The 22763-nt window shown below is 38.3% G+C and overlaps 1 protein-coding gene across 1 annotated transcript in view; it reads left to right on the forward strand.

Moving 5' to 3' along the window:
- CDH23 (cadherin related 23) overlaps positions 1–22763 on the forward strand; it is a 594289-nt gene that overhangs the window by 509565 nt on the left and 61961 nt on the right. The window contains exons 39-41 of the mRNA XM_032232225.1: positions 7740–7961; positions 8089–8208; positions 12153–12333. Coding sequence (XP_032088116.1) covers positions 7740–7961; positions 8089–8208; positions 12153–12333 — 523 coding nt within the window. The remainder of the gene's footprint in view (positions 1–7739; positions 7962–8088; positions 8209–12152; positions 12334–22763) is intronic.

Consider the following 22763-nt stretch of genomic DNA (forward strand, 5'->3'; position numbering starts at 1 on the left):
TTACCATAGCATATATCCTCAAATTCAATTTTTTATATAATGAGCATTTCACTTAGTTATCCACAATTAATAATGTTAATATAATTTATTCACATCTTAATTAACTATACACCATTAACAATGTTAACACGTTTCATTTTATTCTACTGATAAATCCTTTCCCTTCCTCCTTTGCTAACCATTTTCTCTGGGTGTCTCTTAAGATTCCATTTCTTTTAAGTTCTCTTCTTTCCACCCAGGATTTGTTCTAGCTGGCCATTACCTGGGAATTTATGTACTAAGGAGGAGTTGGATAAAAAGTTTTGCATCCAATTTACCCAGTGGTGAAATTCAATTTTTTTTTACTATCAGTTCTGTGGGTGTGGCTTGGTGGGTGTGGCAGGGGAAGAATACTGCAAAATCCCCATTTCCACCCCACTCTGGGACCAGCCAGAGGTGGTATTTACCAGTTCTCCGAACTACTCAAAATTTCCACTACCAGTTCTCCAAAACCTGTCAGAATCTGCTGAATTTCACCCCTGAATTTACCTCTACTGAACATAGTTTAGCAACTGCGATAGCAGTTACACTTATATACCGCTTTACAGTCCTCTCTGGAGGAATGTGGTGGCTCAGTGTCTAAGACGCTGAACTTGTTGATCAGAAATGTCAGGAGTTTGAATCCCTAGTGCCGTGTTAACAGAGTGAGCTCCCGTTACTTGTCCCAGCTTCTGCCAACCTAATAGTTCAAAAGCACATAAAAAATGCAAGTAGAAAAATAGGAACCACCTTTGATGGGAAGGTAACAGCATGTCATGCAAAATTGGCATTTAGTCATGCCAGCCACATGACCATGGAGATGTCTTCAGACCACGCTGGCTCTTCCGCTTTGAAACGGACATGCGCACCGCCCTCTAAAGTTGGGAACCGACTAGCAAATGTGTGCGAGGGGAACCTTTACCTTTACCTTACAGCCCTCTCTAAGTGGGTTACAGAATCAGCCTATTGTTCCCAACAATCTGGGTCCTCATTTTACTCACCTCGGAAGGATGGAAGGCTGAGTCAACCTTGAGCCTGATGAGATTCAAACTGCCAAATCAGTCAGCAAGGCATGCCTGATTTTAGAGGGTTGGTGTTGTTGTTTTTTTTGGTGTGGATGTTAAGTGAGTCAATGCAGTTAAATGAATCACATAGTCATTAAATGAAACTGGCTTCCCCCATTTGACTGCTTGTTAGAAGTCACCTGCATTGATTGCAAATGGCACTCACATGATCCCAGGACATTTTAACCATTGTAAAAACAGGTCAGTTGCCAAGTGCCCAAATTTTGATGCTATGTGGACCTAAATGCAAGGACTGGTTTTTTGAGTGTTGTTGTAACTTTAAACAGCTGCTAAATGAACGTTGTAAATCAAGGATTACCTGTACTGCAGAAGTATATATGTATAAAGTTGGGTATTCCATAAATGTTTCAAATTCAGTTGATAGTACATGATTTTACATAGGAGGCAGAATATCATAGGCATGACACGTTACACATAGTAAGAAGCTTCCCAAACTTAGCATATTAATTGGTTTCATATGGTTACATTGAAACATGTTAAAAATGGTACAAATGAACAAAGTTTAATCTTCCACCTTACGAGTGGATATGTATATAATATATTCAGCTAGAATACTGTTGCCTGTATCTAAAAAATAGCCCTCTATCTAAAAAATACACTAGTACATATTAATCCAGTATATTTGATGTATTTCTTAAAAAGTGAAGAATTATTTTCTGCCACACCATTTCTAAGATCCATTTCTTAGGAATCATTATTAATATATTAATAACTACTTGTTATTAGCTATCATGTTAAAGATCAGAATTAGGTTTCCTTTAGGAAATAATTACAATGTTTATGCACTCTGATTTCTGTTTTCCAATTAAAACAAAGCTAAGATGTTTAATTATTAAATGGAGAACATGATCTAGTTTGCTTTTTTTGTTGTTACCAGGATTGATATGTGATTTACTACTTGGTTTATTAATATCTAAAAAAAATTGATTCCCCATTTCAATAATTGTCCTCCCTTAGTCCAGAATGTGTGGGAAATCCTGTAATTTATGCAGAACCAATTTTGGACATTAAATTAAAAGCATGCAGGAAGTTAGCACCCACCCCTCTCTTAGAAAAAGGAAATATTTTAGGAAATATTAAAAAGAGCAGAATATTTCCCCTAAAAGGGAGGCAGAAACTCAGCCCCCACCTTTGTCAATGGGCCATTAAGGCCTGAGCCAGTCTATTCTACATAACAAAGATCTACCTCCTTCAGGCAGAGCCATAATAGGAATTGCCCAAAGCCCTTGTCATTACATCATCACCCAGCAAGGCTCAACTAAGTTTGGGACTCAGGATAGCCTACAGAATTGCCCCTGCATGGCCCCATGGGAGCCTGACAACCAATCAGAGTACAAGCTCAAATTCAAAAGCCCAGAAAGGGCGTAAAATCAGGACACTCTCCGCATCTCTTCCCTTTTCTCCCAGGACCTCAAACCATGGGGTCCTGTCCACCATTAAAAACTTTCCAAGCAACTTCCATGAATCCAATGTTTTTCCCCCCACTTGGAACTGAACCCAGACGGACATTTCTTTCAACTGACAAATTTACCAGTCTGGATTTAGTCTGAAGTTCAATTCTTTGACATCAAAAATTTGATCTAAAACTGTGGCAGACAACATTATAGTCATGATAAGAAGAAAAAAAAACTGATTTAAGGTAAAACAGTTTCCTATACAGGGTTCCCCCACCCCTACCCCATCTTTTGCTCCTAAACCAACATAGTATGTCAGGCATTATTTCCTTATCTAGTTTTGACATTTCTTATACCTGCTAGTAGAAAGAGTCGAGGTGGCGCAGTGGTTAGGGTGCAGTACTGCAGGCCGCTTTAGCTGACTGTGATCTGCAGCTCAGTGGTTCAAATCTCACCGGCTCAAGGTCGACTCAGCCTTCCATCCTTCCGAGGTGGGTGAAATGAGGACCTGGACTGTGGGGGCGATATGCTGACTCAATTTGCTAAAGAATTTGTAAACCGCTTAGAGAGGGCTGAAAGCCCTATGAAGCGGTATATAAGTCAAATAAATAAATAAATAAATAGTATGGGTAGAGTGAGTAATTGTTTTACTTTGAAACTAAAACTAAAGCACTAGAAATTAAAAGGGCATTTTGTTTGACAGAAATTAATATTTGGGAGGCCACTTTTCTTTCGTATACACCTGTGCAAGATGTATCCTTAGAAACAGTTAAAAGTGAAATATAATTGGAACAAATGCATGTGTTGCTTTTACTTATTTTGGTGACTTACAAGGATAGAAAAATTGACTGTAGAAATACCTCTGATTTGCCTCCTTAGCACTTAACATACAGGTTGTCCTTGACATATAACCACAGATGAGCCCAAAATTTCCATTGCTAAGCAAGGCAATTATTGAGTGAACTTTACCCCATTTTGTAACCTTTCTTGCCACAGTTAAGGGAATCGCTGCAGTTGTTAAGTGAGTAACACTGTTGTTAAGTGAATCTGGTTTTTCCATTGATTTTTCTTGTCTGAAGGTCTCAAAAGATGACTACATGACTCCATTGCAACTGTCATAAATACATGCCAAGTGCCCAAATTTTGATCATGTGACTATAGAGATGCTGTGACAAGTGTGCAAACTGGTCATAAGTCACTTTTTTCATAAATAGTTGTAGGCCAAGGATTACCTGTAGAAGGTGTGTTATAGTAATGTACTGTAAATATAACCCCTACTGGGAATATCCAAGATGGCAGCTCTGATACAAGTGCTGGAGTGGAGAGTCAAAACAAGTCAAAATGGCAGCCACAATTCATAATTCTGCCTCATTTTAATATAAAAAGCAGTAGAGCTTCAAACGTACAGTCACGGTTGCCATCATGAATACGCTTTTGTGGTCAGAATGGGACAACTTGGTGCAGCCAACTCGCCACAGCCAACTCTCAGCGGGAAAACTCTCTGTAGCCAACTTGCTACGGACAACTCACTGCACGACAATTCAACAATTCAATTTAAATATTTAAAGTAATTTTTAAAATATTTTAAATTTTGTCATTCACATTTTAATTTGTCCCTCCTTTGGCATCCTTTCTTTAATGATTCTGTTCCACCGTTTCTTCAGTATTAGCGTAACTCTTGTCCTGCCACGAGTTGTACTATGGCAAGTTGGCCATGGTGAGTTGTCCCACAGTGAGTTGGCTATGACATGCTGAGTTGGCCGTGCCGAATTGCCCTAGACCCATGATGGTGAACCTATGGCATGCGGGACAGAGATGGCAAGAAGCACCATCACCCCAGTTCAACTTTGCCACACATGCGCATGCACCTCCCACTGGCCATCTGGGTCTCTGCCATGCATGTGTAGGGGATGGTGTGTGGGGGGGGCACACACATCTGCGGGGGGCAGGGGGCATGCAAGGAGGCATGCATGTGTGGGAGAGGGGCGCATGTGTGGGGGCATGTGCGTATTGCATTTTGGGGGGTTGGGCGCACACACGCACTTTGAGCACTCAGTCTGGAAAAGGTTAGCCATCACTGTCCTAAACCATTCTGTGGTTAACCTTGATCTCTGGGGAAAATTGGTTAGAAATATTAAAAAGTAGGATTTATTGAATTTAATCCTTCCAACGCCTTATTTATTTTTTCTTTAAAACACTTATCAAACATCCATGGAAGTTGGTGATAGTTATCTGGGTCACAATAGATGAACTAATAATAAGGTTTTTGTTCCATTAAACATGGCGAAATGGCTACCTTTGAGACAATAAAGCAATATTAAAGTGGAACAATAAAATAGGATGGCTTAAGATGGTGCAACTTTGAATCAGGAAAACAAAGACTAACAGAAGGGTAGGGAGGGAAATAAGGTTTTATGCTAACACGTAGAATAAAGCAGAGAGGTTTGCAAGTTACACTTGGCAATAATACTACTTGTATTCTGGGTAGCACTTTTAACCTACAGGTTGCTGTAAAATTGCTTTGAATTGGATTATGACCACCTAAGATTTCAGGGTCTTGGTCTCGGAGATGTTGCAAGAAACAGTTAAATTGAGGAAATCATTTGATACCATATTACAAATGTTTAGATATACTGTTATTGTTCTGCCCACTTATGTTCACAGCACTCTCAATATATAAATGCACACAAACAAACACTAGTGGGCAAATTGCAAGCAAACTCTGATATGTTGAATCTCTGCTACAGATAGGCAGGGTCCCCGCTAGCCCTAAGAAGAGTTGCCTCATCAGGCTCACACGATGTCCTGTAATGATAAATCAAAGTGACTGATTTAATTTGTTCCACATTATATAACATTTCCTCCCATCCAATTTTCTCACCTGCTCCTGTTAGCTCCCCTGAGGAAGTACAATATTCTTGTGTGCTTTTTGTATTGTGAATGTGTGTCAAATTGTTTTTGCAGCTTTAGCTAGAACCTGCCCAGCACAGTCCATCTCAACTATTGTAGGATGCTTTACTATGCTACCTACGAAACTGGCCTAGAATTTTTGTCTGGTGAGAAATGCAAAATTGGACAGTCAGACATGAACATGTTTATTTCTTTATTTGTTTGTTTGTCTGTTTGTCAAGCATGTACAAGATAACAAGTATAGATATGAACATAAACATAAACAAAGGAAGTAAATACAGATAAATAGGGACAGTAAGACAGGGACAGTAGGCACTATAGTGCACTTATGCACACCCCCTTATGGACTTCTTAAGAATGGGGTGAGGTCCTTGATAGACAGTTTGAGATTGAAGCTGTGAGGCTTTGAGGCTGTAACAACGGAGTCAAGCAGAGCATTCCAGGCGTTGACCACTCTCTTGCTGAAGTCGTATTTTCTGCAATCGAGTTTCTGCAATCGAGTTTACCTTGAAATTGTATCGATTGTTTGCCCATGTATTATTGTGGTTGAAGCTGAAGAAGTCGTTGACAGGCAAGACGCTATAGCACACAATTTTGTGTACTGTGTTTAGATTGAACCGCAGGCAGCGCAGTTCCAGATTGACCAAGGCCAAAATTTCAAGCCTGGTGGCGTAGGGAATTCTGTTGTGAGCAGAGGAGTGGAGGACTCTTCTCGTGAAATACCTCTGGACCCGCTCAATCGTGTTAATGTCCGATATACAGTGTGGGTTCCAAGCAGATTAGCTGTATTCAAGAATTGGTCTGGCAAAGGTTTTGTATGCCCTAGTTTGCAGTACAATGTTACTGGAGAAGAAGCTTCGCAAAATTAGGTTAACAACTCTTAATGCCTTTTTGGCAATACTGTTACAGTGAGCTCTGGGGCTTACACCCTGTGTAGCTTACACCCTGGATATTGAACAGAGCACCTTCTCCTCATATGTACCTGCACATCAGCAGAAATATCTCTCACCAGATGTTAAGAATTTGCTATGCAAGGAAATACATTATTATACAAATGTCTCAGCAGAGATTCCCTTATCAGTCTTCAACAACAGGTGATGGTACACCTGTTCATTTTGCTCCTTGGTTAAATTGGGTCTTTTTGATATGACCTGATATTTTTCTCATGTTTTAGAGTTTTTTTCTAAATTATATTAGATTATTAGTGATAATTTGAAATAAATGTTTTGATTTATGCTTAATTGCTTAATTAAGGTTTATTTGGAGAGGGGTTTTTTTAGTAATAGAAGGGTGAGAGAGAAGATAAATAAAAACACAATAAAAACATTAGTTGAGTGCCTTCTGATACTGAAATAAAGAAGCACATTCCAAATAAGCTTGCATTCTCCCACTAGCTCTAATTCTAAAATACTAAAAATGCCCAAAATAAATTTGATGAAATTCAGTGGTGCTCGCTTATAGGTATCATATTTTTTGGAGTATAAAACACTCCAGAGTATAAGACACACTTTAGTTTTTGGGGAGAAAACAAGAAAAAAAATTCTGCCTGCCTACCAGCATCCATCGATATTCCTCTGGCTAGCGTCCTTGCAGCAAATAACCAGATCAGCTTCAGCACATTATTGCAGCCTGATTCAGCATGAGCAGCTTATTGGCAAGTGGTTCGGCCTCCTGGAATACCCCCAGTCAACTGTTCCAGGCTGCAGGGATTGTCACAGACCATCGCCGCCTGCGTGCCTCACGTTTTTGGCCTCTGTGTCTCGCATTTTCAGCCTCTGAACGCTCTGTTTCAGATCTGTTCAAGGCTGCAGGGATCGACAGATCACATTGCCTCTGCACATTGCATTTTTGGTCTTTGCGCATTGCATTTTTCGCATCTGCACGCCCCATTTTTTGCCTCTGCACATTGCAGTAGTTCCAGACAGTGGGGATTGTTGGGGATAGAAGGGTAAGATAGAAGAAGATGTATAAATAAAAACACAATTAAAAACATTAGTTGCGTGCCTTCTGATATTAGTAAGTAATTAGTAAGAAATGAAGTACATTCCAAACAAGCTTGCATTCTCTCACTAGGTCTAATTCTAAAAATACTAAAAATTCCCAAAATAAATTTGATGAAATTCAGTGGTGTTTGCTTATAGGTAAATATGCATTAGATCTGCGGTTTTTTTTAAATCAACTTTATAAATCCTTTCATGGAACATTAACAAGAGACATTCAAAAAGATTACTAATTGAAAGGTATTTGAATATTTATATGGTTCCCATCTGATTGCCTTCCTTTTTTTCCTCCTCTGCATGATTCTAAATGTCTTGCTATTTATCATCTATAGGCTACAACTACAGTCTATGTTACCATCCTGGATGAGAATGATAATCCTCCAGTATTCCAGCAACAGCAGTATGAAGTCACTTTGGATGAAGGTCCAGGCACATGGAATGCTGTTCTTATCACCATCAGTGCTATGGATCAGGATGAAGGCTTGAATGGGACCATTACATACGCCATCACAGAGGGAAACATCATGAACACCTTTCACATCAACAGCACTACAGTGAGTGCATCACCACTTTTTTTTTCACTTAGCACCACCACACAGGTGCATCGCAACCAAATTTCACAGTCCATGAATCTTCACTATTGAAAATTAAAAGTTTTTAAATTTTGGGCTGTCATTCCAGGGACAAATACGTACCATGAAAGAATTGGATTACGAAATCAGCCATGGGCGTTATACACTATTAATCACAGCCACAGACCAGTGTCCGATTCCATCACGGCGTCTCACATCTACTACAATGGTATGTTTTTCTTCTGAGAAAGAAATGAAATTTGTAGGCATGGCAAACAAACACATTCCCTTAAAAACAACCAGCTAATAACTACTACTAACTATTGTTGTCACTACCAACAACAAATTGTTACAGGAGCGTACTTCCATTTTTTAAACGCTAGGATCACAGAATAAGAAAAAATTAATGCTTGCCTTTAGTATGAATAAGAAGGTCTTAATCTCCCAGAAATCTCTCTGCTGTCCATACACCATATTTTTACCCTATCCATCACTTTCTTCTCCCTCTCTCCTCCTCCTCCCTACCGCCTTTCTTCCCTCTGCCATCCTTCTCTTTTCTTTTCTACTTCTCCTTCCTCTCTTCTTCTACTCTCTCTCATTTCCACTCCTTCTTTCTCTCCTCCACTTCGGTTCCACCACAAATGCGCGCACAACAAAAGCGCTCCTGACTAAACCGCGGTGTCTAAAGCGCGGTAACAAAACCGCGTGACGAATGAGCGACTAATTAGCCCTAAAGCGCGCCGACAAAAGCGCGCCGACAGAAGCGCACTGTAACGTAACCCTAAACCTAACCCTAAACCTAACCCTAAACCTAACCCTAAACCTAACCCTAAACCTAACCCTAAACCTAACTGTAAACCTTACCTTAAATTAAATCACGCTTCTGTCAGCGTGCTGTTGTCGGCGCGCTTTTGACATCGCGATTTTAGCGCCGCGGTGTTGTTGGCACGCTTATGACGTTCGCGCTTTTGTCGGGTCACGCTCCACTTCCACCCCCTGCCCTGTCTTCTATCCCTCTCTTCTTCCCTTACCTCTCTCCTCTACTTCACACTCTTCATCTCATTTATTTGGTGTATTTCAGCCTCTGAGTTAGCTTCATTTTATGTTGATGGTATTTATAATTCCATTTCAATATACATATTTAATTTTAACATATCTTCCTCCTTTTTTAAAAGAAAAAGTATACATATAGCAATATATACATACATACATACATACATACATATATATATATATATATATATGTATATATATAATGTGTGTATTATGTCTTGTGTATTGTATTTATCAGCACAAATGCAACATATGTGTGCATGTGTGTGTGTGTATATGTGTTGCATTTATGCTGATAAATAAATAAAGGGAGACTAGATCTATTTCAAGCTATTTAGCTCTCATCAGCTAGCCATACCTTTACTGGGAATTGAACCTGGGCTGTATTACATATTAAGCAGTTGTATTATCTATAGTAGTCTCCCTTTATTTATTTATCAGCACAAATGCAACACAAATGTAACAAAGGCAACATAAAAAAAATGGCTTTCTGCCTGGATGGCTCCGAGGATGAACTGAAAGACAGAAAAGGGAAGCAGTATGCTCCCTCCCATATTTGGGCATACCAGGGGTTGTGACACAATACGTGTGTGTGTGTGTGTGTGTGTGTGTGTGTGTGTATACATATATTCATAGATTTTCATGGGTGTAGGTATGCTGGTCTTGTTGTATTCGGGTCTTTTCCCGTGTAACATTGAGATTGTCTTGGCAATGTTTCACTGAATGAATGAATGAATGAATGAATGAATGTGTGTATGTGTGTATGTATATATATACATTCTCATCATTATAATTATATAGATTTATCCTTATACACCCCAAATTTGTAGTTTTGTCTTTATAATCTCAATAATCTCCCATTATAAGTATATTCCATGTTCCCTCTCCATTTTTCCATATCTTGACTTAGCTTACCCTTAATGTTTGTGTTTCACCAAAATATAGTAGCCGCAGCTGGTGGAAAGTAAGAAATAATAAAAAAATAAACAGATGGGAACCATTACATTCAATTGTCACAAGGAGTAATTGAAAAGGCCTTCTAGTATACATGACAGATTTAAAAGTTGCACTCATGAAGATGGAATCAGGACTTTAGTTTTCTTCCTCTCTATAGTTCTATTATTGGTTGACTTCATATTGTGAACATCTACAACCCTGTGAGATTAATTCCTTCATCTATCGTTGTGGAAGCATATTTGTAATAATCTGTATGGAATAATACCTTGGAAAAATTAGTTAAGAGGCGGTTAATTAGTTAATTATTCAGAGTTGGGACAAAATTTACCTAATTAAAATGTAGTTGTAAAAAAAAACTTCTGAAGACATGGAGTTTTGCATTTCCTTGACTCTTAGTAGAGTGCTATGCTAACATTAAAATTTGTCACCGTGGGAATTCTTCCACACTCTAGTGGTTAATTTCTAAACCAATAACTAAGATTTAAAAATTATTTCTGCAGACAGATGCCATATTTAGCCAAAGGGAGTTAGCCAAACTTTCAAAGTTGACAAAAATCCTGTGCAATGCCCAGTTTCTCCATCTTTTTAACAAGAAGAAAAACACACGGCCAGGTATACACAAAAACACTCCCAAACATTTCCTTTCTAATTTCCAGCAAAAAGGACAGCATCAACACAAGCACAAAAGCAAAAATAAGAAAGAGATGGGATTAACAGAACAAGAACCTGGACAAGGAAGGGAAGAAAAGAGAAATGGAAAATGCAGGAAGAGAAAGATGGAGGGGAGGGGAGCATTGGAAAGACAAGGCAACAATATTACAAAGGAGTTAAAATTCAGCAGGGCAACAATGTCTCTTCACAACTTCTCCCCAGAAGCTTTTATCAACTGTTGACCCTTTTCAACAATGGTGTCTGCAAGTTGTTCATTTAGTTTCAACTATGTCTAGTCAGTTGTAGCATCTGACATGGAACTGTAATATTTCTAATCATCAATATATTGGAATTTGGTTATAAGAGAATGGCAGATAGATATTTTTGGCATTGTACAATGTAACCATTTCCTGATCCTTGCCTTTGAACATAGAATCCAAAAATGATTCAACAAACACATTAAGTTCTAGTACACCATGATTGCTTCCTGATTTAATTTGATTGCAGCGTAATGGTATAGCAAATGCTAGGTAACATCCATATTACAGTAGCTAACACAACCTTTGAAAAGACAGCATCTAAGCTCGATTTGATCAGAGCTTGTTCTGGCAAACTCTCACATCATTTTAATTGATCAAGAAGCACAATTTGCTAGTTATTGTAGAATGCTGATATTTAGATCTCAGTTATCTTTCTTGATCTACCCACAAACCTGCCAGGTCAAAAAGAAATATGGTTGTTGCTTCAGCCTCCTTTATTATCTACTAGGTGATAACCCAGGTATTTATTTATCCTAATCCCCCTTACTCGAGGGAGCACCCTTGTGGAGTACTGTGAAGCCGTTACCATGGCAACTCCACTGTGATGTACAGTAGAAGCCATTTTAAGGGATGGCTGTATCTTAACAACTTGAATCCATAATGCACACAAGTGCTGTGATTTGAGACCATAGATATAATTCATTCCTTTTCATTTCAGCGGCCCAGGCATTCTAGAGTTATGCTGGAACACATACACATACAAACCAAGGGGTATTAGGGGTGTCTTCCCATCACAGTATTTTTTCCAGAGAGTAAATCATCTATGTACCAAGTTTGGTTGAAATTGTTCTAGATAGATAGACAGATGATAGATAGATAGATAGATAGATAGATAGATAGATAGATAGATAGATAGATAGATAGATAGATAGATGATAGATAGGTAGGTAGGTAGGTAGGTAGGTAGGTAGGTAGGTAGATAGATAGATAGATAGATAGATAGATAGATAGATAGATAGATAGATAGATATTGGGACACTTTTAAATCATTGATGCAAACAAAAGCAACATCCAAAACATTATTAATATAAAATGAATAATTTGCAGTTTTCTGGCAGTTGTGTGAAAGATTGTTACTTTTACCGTAGTAGTAATAGCCTTTATTGTTTTCATAAAGTAAATGTCCCAAATCAACATTTACACTTGTTGAAGCATTTTAGAACACCTCTGTGCCTTTCTGTGTTAATCTCAGGTGTTGATAAATTTGAATGATATCAATGACAATCAACCAACGTTCCCTCGTTCTTATGAAGGGCCCTTTGATATCACAGAAGGACAACCTGGTCCCAGGGTGTGGACTTTTCTAGCTCATGATGGGGACTCAGGACCCAGCGGACAAGTTGAGTACAGCATCATTGCTGGAGATCCTCTTGGTAAGTGATGGAAATGAAAAAAAAGCAGTACCAAAACTTTGTCGGTTACCATTTTTACTTCATCCAGAAATGCATTGTTGAAAAGAATGGTCAGCTTACAGTTAATAATGCAAGCCAAGAAACTGATATTTTATGCCTGCCTTGTTTCTTTACTTCCCTAAGCAAATAGTAGTACTTATTAAAAGCAAGCTTCTGTATACGTATGTAGAAAAGGATAATTCTGCCATTCAAAATTTGAAATAAAAATTGATACTATTGGGCTGAATTAGGTTTTTTTTAATTCTTCAATTTTAGGAATCTTTGATTCCTAAATTCATCTTCACATTCTATTTTAACTAATGATTTAGACAGTACAAGGGATCTGCAAAGCAGATCTCCTAATTCCTCCCTCAGTTGTGGGAAGTTTTTGGGCTTTCAGGATCTAGTTTGATGAAAACAGAATTTCTTATTCAAGAATATAATTGGAGAGGAGCCATTCAGTTACTGTTATTGCTGAAACTGAACCCAAACCAGGGGTGAAATGCTACCGGTTTGGGTCAGTACCCAGGAAATCCTGCTTCCTAGCGAATCTAAATTGCGTGGCACAGTCCACCTTCTCTGTTCTACTTACCTTTGCAGATTCAGAAAAGGCTTCATAGCACCTGCGGCAGGGGTGGGTTCCAGCCGGTTTTACTGCCAGTTTGCTTGTGCGTGCACATACATGCTGGATGCCTGCTGCGCAAGGTGCACAGTTCAATTAAAATTGTTCTGCGCAAGTGCAGAACCCAAAAACAAGGCAGCAACAGCGGCGAACAGGGAACCGGTTTGGAGGTGTGGCAAGCCTGGGTCGCTGCTGGTTCCAGTGACACAGGCAGCTATACCACTACTGTTGAATGAATGAATGAATGAATGTTGTTTATTTTTTAATTATGTGTTATGTTATATGTTACTGTTTGTATCCCCTCCCTATAAGTTGTTAGCCGCCTTGAGTCCCCTCAGGGAAAAGGGCGGCCCATAAATAAACTTATTCCTATTCCTACTAGTTCGGTCTAACCGGTAGGAACCCACCTCTGACTTGCAGTGAGCATGCACGCGAAGCGAACCAGTAGCAGACTTCAGAGCATCTCACCCCTGAGCCAAACGTTTTTGCAAATCCTCTTTCTCTTTTATTCCTGAAGTTCAGAGTCTAATATAAATTGAAAACCACTTTCAATATTAATGAAAAACTTTGTTATGAGTATCTTACGTTGCCTGAGTTTCTCTTTGATGATTGGTGTAATGCCAATAACAATAATTCACTTATTTTAGAAGAACTAGTATTGTAAATGACAAAACTGCAAAGGTTTTCCTGTTTGCTTTTACTTTAGGCATATTTTGCATCAAAAGTGGGCAAGGAATATCTTTCTGTGTTCCAAAGCATTTTTATATATTTTTTTGAATATATTGCCTAAAAGTTTGTGGACCTTTTTGACTTTTCAGTATTTCTATATAAATATGATTTAAAGCGTTTGTGTTCTTCAGACAAATCCTAAGCCTAGATCAAGGGGATCCAATTATACAAATGAGTCAAAAACATTATTGATTTATTATTCATTTATTTCTTGAGGAAATATGACCCAAAGCTACACATTTAGGTGTGGTAAAAGTGTATGTGTCAGGTTTCCGAAAGATGCCCTAATTGATTCACGAGTCTCGAGCCAAGTTTCAAAAGAAAACTAGTCATTTATTAGTATGCTTTGCTTTCAGTAACTGGTGTATTCCCAATGGGAAGCCGAAACTGGACCTAAAGGTTTGCCATGAGTATTTATCAGTCCTACACAATGGCTTGACGGAATTTTTGCCCATTCCTCCTTATAGAAGCTCTTCAATGCTGGTGAGCATTCTCACTAGAACTGCCAGCTGCAGGTCCTTCTACAACATTTCTCTGAGTCTAGGATAAAGTTTCAGGATTTTGATTTGGCCATTGATATGTCAAAACACCTTGACATTTTCCTGTGGAATTTGCTGGTATAGTTCATAGGGCCATCAATAATGCTACATTATCCTGGTCCAGTGGTAACAAAGGAAGCCCAACCATGATACTGCCAGAACTATGTTTCACTGATGGGATAAGGTTCTTGGTGTAGGAAGTTAGCATCCACCCCTCTCCTAGAAGAATGAAATATCCTGGGAAATATTGAAAAGGCAGAATATTATATTTCCCTGGATAAGAAATAGAGAAACATGTTTTTAAGCAGGAAACAGACTCACTTTTAATACCCCCCATCTTTGTCAATGGGTCATTAAAGCCTGATTTAGTCTATTCTACATAAGAAAGGTAGGATTAGCCCTTTACCCATCTAACCACAGAGCACCTGGGAAGCAGCAATGCTCAACCAAACTTGGATTCAAAACACAGCCTACAGGGTTGCCCCTGCATGGATCCATGGGAATCTGACAACCAATCAGAATACAAGCTCAAGGTCAAAGGCCAGAGGGGGCATTAAACCAAGGACTTTCATCATCTCGGGTTTTTTTCCCCCCAAGACCTCAAACAATGTGGTCCTCTCCACCTTTAAAACTTCACCATTTCCAAGCAGCCTCCATGTTTCCACTTGGAACTGAACCCAGAAGGACATTTCTTCCAATATTGGAATACAATGTTTATCTTTGACCAAATGTAACACTTTTCATCCAAATAAAAAAGTTTTGTTTTGGCCTCATCCGTTCACAAAATATTCTTCCAGAAGCCTTCTTGTTTATCCATGTTGACTTCTGCAAATTGTAGAGGGATAGCAATGTTCTTTTCTTCTTTCTTCTTTCAACCCTACCTTTCACACTATTGTTGTTCAGTGTTCTAATGAAGGTGGTCTCATAACATTCATCAATGCAATCAATAGAGGCCTTTACTTATTCAGACATTACCTTGATGTTCTTTGAGACCTCCTCATCTAAGAGACCTTTGTGTGATCTTGGTTGATCTACCACTCCTGGGGAGGGTAACAATTGCCTTCATTTGCACACTAACTGCCTGACAATGGATTTGTAAAATCCAAACTCTTTGGAAATAGTTTTGTAAGCTTTTCCAGCCTGATAAGCATCAATTACTGTTTTCTAGAGTCACCAAAAATCTATTTTGTTCAAGCCACAACATACTTTCACATATCTGTGTGTTGTTAAACTATGACTTTGATACTGAATATCCAGAATTCTGTTCTTTAAATAAGACACACTCACCTGTGACTATCAGCCCATAGTCTGAAACAACAGACTCTAATTTTTCCTTCCAATAAACTAATAATGCTAGACAACCACAAAATTTTGCCGCACCCAAATCTATAGTTTTGGATCACTTCCCTCAATAAATAAATGAACCAGTTTAATGTTTTTGACTCATTTTTTTAATTGGATTCTTCTGAGCTATTTTAGCATGTGTGGAGAACCATAAAATTATCCACTACAATGTCCTATCTGTCAATGACTACTTCAACTACAACAATATACGAGCACACAATAGAAACAAACTTAAGGTAAACAGCTCTAAACTTGATTGCAAAAAATATGACTTCTGCAACAGAGTGGTCAATGCCTGGAATGCTCTACTTCAGTGTTTTTCAACCTTTTTTGTGCAAAGGCACACTTTTTTCATGAAAAAAATCATGAGGCACACCACCATTAGAAAATGTTTAAAAAAATTTAACTCTGTGCCTATATTGACTATATATAAAGTAATTTTCCCACGGCACACCTTACACTATGTCACGGCACACTAGTGTGCCACGGCACAGTGGTTGAAAAACACTGCTCTACTTGACTCTGTGGTTTCTTCCCCAAACCCCCAAAACTTTAACCTTAGCCTGTCTACTGTCGACCTCACCCCATTCTTAAGAGGTCTGTAAGGGGTGTGCATAAGCACACCAATGTGCCTATTTTCCCTGTCCTAATGTTCCCTTTTTATTTGTATCCATTTCATGTATCCAAAATCATGTTTATACATATATATGTTGCCGAACACATGCTTGACGAAATAAGTAAGTAAGTAAGTAAGTAAGTAAGTAAGTAAGTAAGTAAGTAAATAAAAAAGTTTAGGATATATTTATGCAAAAATTTGAAAGTTCAAAAAGGTTTACAAACTTTTAAGCACCACTCTATGTAAAGTGTGCATGTATGCTGTGTGTGTGTGTGTGTGTGTGTAAGAAAGAGAGAGAGAAGGGGGGAGAGGGAGGGAGGGACAGAGAAATAGAGAGAGAAGGGGGGAGATGGAGGGAGGGAGAGAGAGAGAGAGAAAGAGAGAGAGAATGTATAATCAACTTCTCTTAATAGATTTTCAGTTATATCCATATGCTAACTTTCCTCATTCTGATTTACACACTCTGAAATCAGTGTTCGACATTATGTAGCAATGCAAGAGACAGATTACTTAGAAATGAACCATCTTTTCTTTAGAAGAAGGAAAGAGAGAAATACATGTCAGGATAGTGAAGAGAGCAACTTTAAACCGTTTTATCAGGGGCCCCTTCTGAGAAATAGGAGTGTGTACATCAGGAAATCCTGTCGTAAGAAACATCCGTGATGAGAGGAAGCATTGCAAATGTTTTGTGCTTGCCATATTAGAAGGTGCTTTTGCAAGCTCACCAATTGGAAGGAATGTCAAGCTTGCCTTTGAAAGGATTAGAGTGTCTTTCTGATCAAAGAAAAGTACCCACTTCTGAAGTTAAAACAACAGTACTTTTTTTTGTTTTAAGATTTGAGGAAGGACCAGGTTTTTCAGTCTCTTTTAAGAAGTTGATCAGTGGAAATTTTTTCAGTGCTTAAATTGTGTCACAATATCTCTGTAATATGCATTTCTGTCTATCAATCTGGCTATTTTTAAAAAGATTCCTGTGCTCTCTACCCTATCCCGAACATAAAGGAAATTTAAATAAATAGGAACTTTTAAAGTTCAGCTTATGCTTGGTGTCAGAAAAACATCAAAACAAAGCTTTTGCAACATGTGTAGATTATTGAGCAAACTCCTAGAAGAAAGAGGAAGTTTTGTAGTTAGAGCTAATTGGAGCAGATTAAATTTATGACCCTAGTAATTACTGTAGGGGGGAGAGAAAACATGAGATGCAGTTTTCTGAGATACAGTAAGGATGGTTTTTTTCTCTTTTTTTAGTCTTCTTTGGACATCTGAGAATAACTTGTCCAACTTTCAATCAACATTGGTGCATTTCTTTGTGGATTTAGGCCTTAGATACATACCCCAAAATTAAGCAGAAAGACCAAATTGGAATATAGGTTAATCTCCCCTCAGAAATAGCATGTGATCATAAGGAAAGACTTACTTGGAACAGAATTATATATAACCCATAGAAAAGATGAAGTGAAAGAAACTGTGGATGAGAAAAAAAATACACAGAGAATGTTTGCTGCAAAAAAAAAACCAAAACAACAAACAAAACAAAAGAAGTTGTATACAGTAGAAATAAAAAAATAGTGGTAAAGAGTGTAATCAGAGAGAGAAGGAATATGTATACAGAAAGTTTAATTGTTGGCAATTAAAAATGTTTTGGAACTAAGCACAATGCCTTCAGCAAAGTAAATGGAATTTTTAAAAATGATGAAATAATATAGGGTGTCATATGGAGCAATAATTGCACAACCTCAGTAACTGTCTCTTCGATCATAGATAAAACTATATTTTTCCTGAAAATAAACCTTGGTATTAAATTAAATAATATAACAATAAAAAATACAGTAGTACTGTTAATGGACTTTTCAAAAGAGGGAGATGAATATATATCACAATCTAGATTTGCATCCCTGTATATGCTGTGCTATAAGCCTTTTTAACTAAAATCAAAATGCAATAATTGGAGATGAAACTAGATAGAGGAAAGCTGGGATTTTTGAGATTCATAAAAAATAATAGTGATATATATCTAAGAGAATTTTAAGCAAAACTGTCAGCGCCCCAGAAAAATGATGAAAAGAAGCCCTAAATGTTGTGAGAATGCTGGAAAGTTGTAAGGTTGCAGAGGTAGATGATGCAACTGGAGAAATGTTAAAATGTAGGTGTGGCTGCGAAAGTTGTGCAAACTTGTGTGTGAAGAGTGCATTAGTGCCTGATGATGGGAAGCCTGTCATTATTGTTTCCTACACAAAGAGAAAGGCAACAAGAGGAAGTGTACACTCTTTGGCAAGTTTCTGATTAAAAGGAATACGTGAAACACTAGTACACAAAGTTGCTAGGACAGTATGGTTCTACATCAGGCAGGAGATGTCAGACGAGATGCTCATTCTTCATCAGGCTATTGAGAAACATAACCACATCAGGAAAAAAATGGTTACCACATGTGTCAGGGTTCTAAGTTAATTCCATATCAAGCAAAACTCCAAAGCAGGTAGATTCCTCAAAGAATAGCATTATTGGAAATATATTGGCACAGATCTGGTGAAAACCGACTCTGAAGACTTCCACGGTTTTCACCTGATTAAGTGTAAAAGTTTTCCCACTTTCTCAAAACAATCAGTCACATGGTCCAATCACAGTGCGGCCTGGGCCGGGTGATATCACTCCGCCTTCTTCCGACCATGTGTGAGAATGTCCTTGATTCCTAAGGGAAAATATTTTGTTTTGCCTACAGAATCCCAACTATGTCAACTCCCCCCTCCCTATCCCTCAACTCCAGTGTAGTAACACTGAAGCTGTCAAAAATGGCTTCAGTCAGGTCAGTTTCAGGGTTGACAACATGATTGTAAATTTAGAAAAAGCATAAGATAAAGCGAGTTTTTTTTAATTATGAGATGTTTTGCATAAAGATGAAACTGAAGGTTGGTTGCTGAATCCCACATCGCAGGAATCAGTTCAGTGCTTAATAAATGGTATGATCTTGAGCAACATCGAAGACTAAGATGCGTCTTAGTTGTTGAATGTATCTATGGAGAAGTTAATAATTAATACTTCTGATGACCTTAGGAATGTATTGGCTGGGAGCATAAACGTGTAGGTATGCAGCAAATATCATTTTTATTAGCCGAAAACAGGAAGGATTTGTAATGCTTATTAGATTGAATAGTGCAGTGGGAATGAAAATTAATGATTCCAAATTTAGAAAAATCTGAAGTTGAAATCTTTCATTTCCGAATTATAGACACTATTGCTTTCCCCTGGATAAGTTTGACCAAATGATGATTTAAAAACCTTGCTATTGTAGAATTTCAATGGGTTAGTAGCTCAGTAGGGGGCGCAATGGCTCAGTTGAGATTCGAGTTCTGTACAATGGGATGAGCTCCTGTTCCCGCCTCATATCTCACCCTCCTAGCAGTTCAAAAGCATGCAAATGTGAGTAGATAAATAGGTACCACTTCAGTGGGAAGATAAGAGCATTCTGTGTACCATATAGCCATGCTGGCCACCCACCCACAGAAAAGGTCTTCAGAGAACACTGGCTCCCTCGATCAAAAAACGGAGATGAGTACCAGCCCCTAGAGTCAGAAACGATTAGACTGGGAAACCTTTATCTTTTTTAGTAGCTCACTATTTAACTGTCTTGCATATTTTTAGTCTAGCAGTTAGGTAAATAACTAGTTCAGATTTTAAATAATTTAGACCTTGTCCAATAATTTAGTATCAGCATTTATATTATTTTATTTCAAAGTGTCAATGTATCTTCCATTTAGAAATTAGTAATGACATGTCTGAAAGAAAGCAACCATAGTCAGAGGGCCCTAGTGACCCTACCATTTAGAAATTTTATTTTTATATTCCTAAGGCCTTTGTAATATTCCACAAAATTATATATGATTTAATTCAGATTTAGACATTAAACACTCTACTGGTGTTTCAAAAGGCTGTGAAGACCTCGCTATTTATCCAGGCCTTTCTCAGGCATATTTTTTTTCCTTTATTCCCATCTGGATTTCTTCTCTCTGTTTTATTCTGCATTGTTTTTTATTTTCTCGCAATTGCAAACCAGCTAGAATTAATGGGGGTCTGGGAACATATACATTCATCATTATCATTATTAATCATCGCACAGTCAGCCAGAAGTTCAATTTGGGTTTGGCATTTTTGTCTACCTATCGAGTCCTTACCAAGGACCTGGGATAGGCAAATCTGGGTGTTTGACGGTATTACAGATATCATCCAGGATGGAAGCTGTTCCAAGTAAAGCCGCCTTCTCCAATTGACTGATGGCAAATTTGTCAATGTCTATGGTGTTCAAATGGTCTCCAGTTGTTTTGGGACTGGACCCAAGGCGCCTATTACTATTGGTACTACTTTTGCTTGCCTTTGCCATAGTTGTTCTTTTTCTGTTGTTGGACTTGGTAATTTGTAGGTCCTTGCATGATTATTATTATTGTTGTTGTTATTATTGCTGTTATTATTGTTAGCAACCGGTATAAACCAGCAGTGCCAGTCAATAACATTTGTGATTCATTTTTAAATGTTCAGTTGACTGAGTTTCATGTTTAATGATAATGATAATAATGATAATAACGATAATAATGATAATAATGATAATAACGATAATCATGATAATCATGATAATCATGATAATCATGATAATCATGATAATCATGATAATCATGATAATCATGATAATCATGATAATCATGATCACCATCAGTCAAATGCAAAAAGCCGCACTGCTTGGATCTGCACGCATATTACGAAAATACGTTACGACGTCCTAGGCCCCTGGGTGGGGCCCGACTAGTAACCAATGCCAAATCCGGCGAAACAACTGGCCGCTGTGATACAATTGTACAACAACAACAACAACAATAATGATAATAATGATAATAATATTGCATAATTAAACAAACCTTAAAATATATTAAAAACAATATACAATGATGTTCAAGAAAAGAGCCGAGGTGGCGCAGTGGTTAAATGCAGCACTGCAGGCTACTTCAGCTGACTGCAGTTCTGCAGTTCGGCTGTTCAAATCTCACCGGCTCAAGGTTGACTCAGCCTTCCATCCTTCCGAGGTGGGTAAAATGAGGACCCAGATTGTTGTTGGGGGCGATATGCTGACTCTGTAAACCGCTTAGAGAGGGCTGAAAGCCCTATGAAGCGGTATATAAGTCTAACTGCTATTGCTATAACTGCTAATTCATTCTTTAAAAAGGTGCAGGATGGGATTTCTCCCCGCCCCCCAAAAAATTATAACAGAAGAGGTAAATTTTCAACATGCTGTAAAACAGAGCATAAAACGCACCTGCAAAATTTCAGGAATAATCAGTTTTTCAATGGATGGGGGAAAATCTGGCCATGAGCAATCACCAGATGTCATTCAGCATTTCCTTTTCTTACTTTTTAAAAATTTTCTTAATCTTTAATTGATTCAATTTTTTTTCTTCTAGTCAATTGTGTCCCTATAGTTTTCTTTTCAAGGTTTCCAGAAGTATTTTGTCATTGTCTCCTTCCCTTGTTCGGTTTAGGCAGTGCCCAACTCCAAAGTGGAGTGTACAATTCAAATAAAAAATAATATATCAACATTATTTTTTTAAAAAAGAATGTCAAAAGAATAAAGAACAAAAACCAGTGGTCAGCGGGAAAATGTCAACATGTCAAGAAAACCAGAACTTACAATGGTGAAAAGGTGACAGACAGACATCACTTTCTGAATTACGTGGAAAGGGAGATTAAGGGAAAAATTGACTTCCTGTTTCTTACTAATTGTTTGAACTGGGGAGAAAGCAAGGGCACATTTTAACTTGTACAGTGTGTTGTGAATATGTGACTTTTAGGAATAAGATAAATTCATACATTCCTATTTTGGCTACAGAGTGTGAACCAGAATTTCCCAACTTTGGCAAGTTTAAGACACATGGACTTCAATTCCCAGAATTCCCAGCCTGAATTTTGTGAGTTGGTCCACAAGTCTTAAAATTGCCAAGTTGGGAAATCTTGCTGTTGTTCTGACCTAGGCATCCCCAAAAAGCATGAGGCAGAGTTCTGGTCCCGGCAAAACCCCTTTTATTAAACGAATGTGAATTCCTCTCATTGACATTCAGCAAGGCCTGGCAAACAGTCTTTCAAAGGAATATTTATGACTACAGACCTTATCGTGGAAAGCTGCCATGTAAATATTTTCCAAATGAGGTGCTGTGCAAGGAAAGACTGGGCAGAGTCTCTGAGATTCACAGACAGAACTTCACACTCCTGAAACTAATCTTAACCACCGACTGAACGAATTGTTTCCTGCAAAAGCCCACTCCCCTTTCACTTCTCTTTTATTTCCTATGGGAGGGGCCAATCACCTTCTACCTGTGACTTTACTCCCAAGTCTACCCTGATTTCTGCGTTGTTCTTTTCTTCTGGCAGCTCTGCGCATGGGCACACTGGGAACAGGCTGTAGCTGTTCCTCTGCCTCACTTCTGTCTAGCTCCATAGGCACCTGATCACTGCCAGATGGCCTCAGCCCCATCTCTGCCTCCAACGCAGAGCCCTTGTCCAAGCCTTCCCCAGCCTCCAGGAC

This window comes from Thamnophis elegans, chromosome 15, assembly GCF_009769535.1.
Source record: "Thamnophis elegans isolate rThaEle1 chromosome 15, rThaEle1.pri, whole genome shotgun sequence".
Classification (NCBI taxonomy): domain Eukaryota; kingdom Metazoa; phylum Chordata; class Lepidosauria; order Squamata; family Colubridae; genus Thamnophis; species Thamnophis elegans.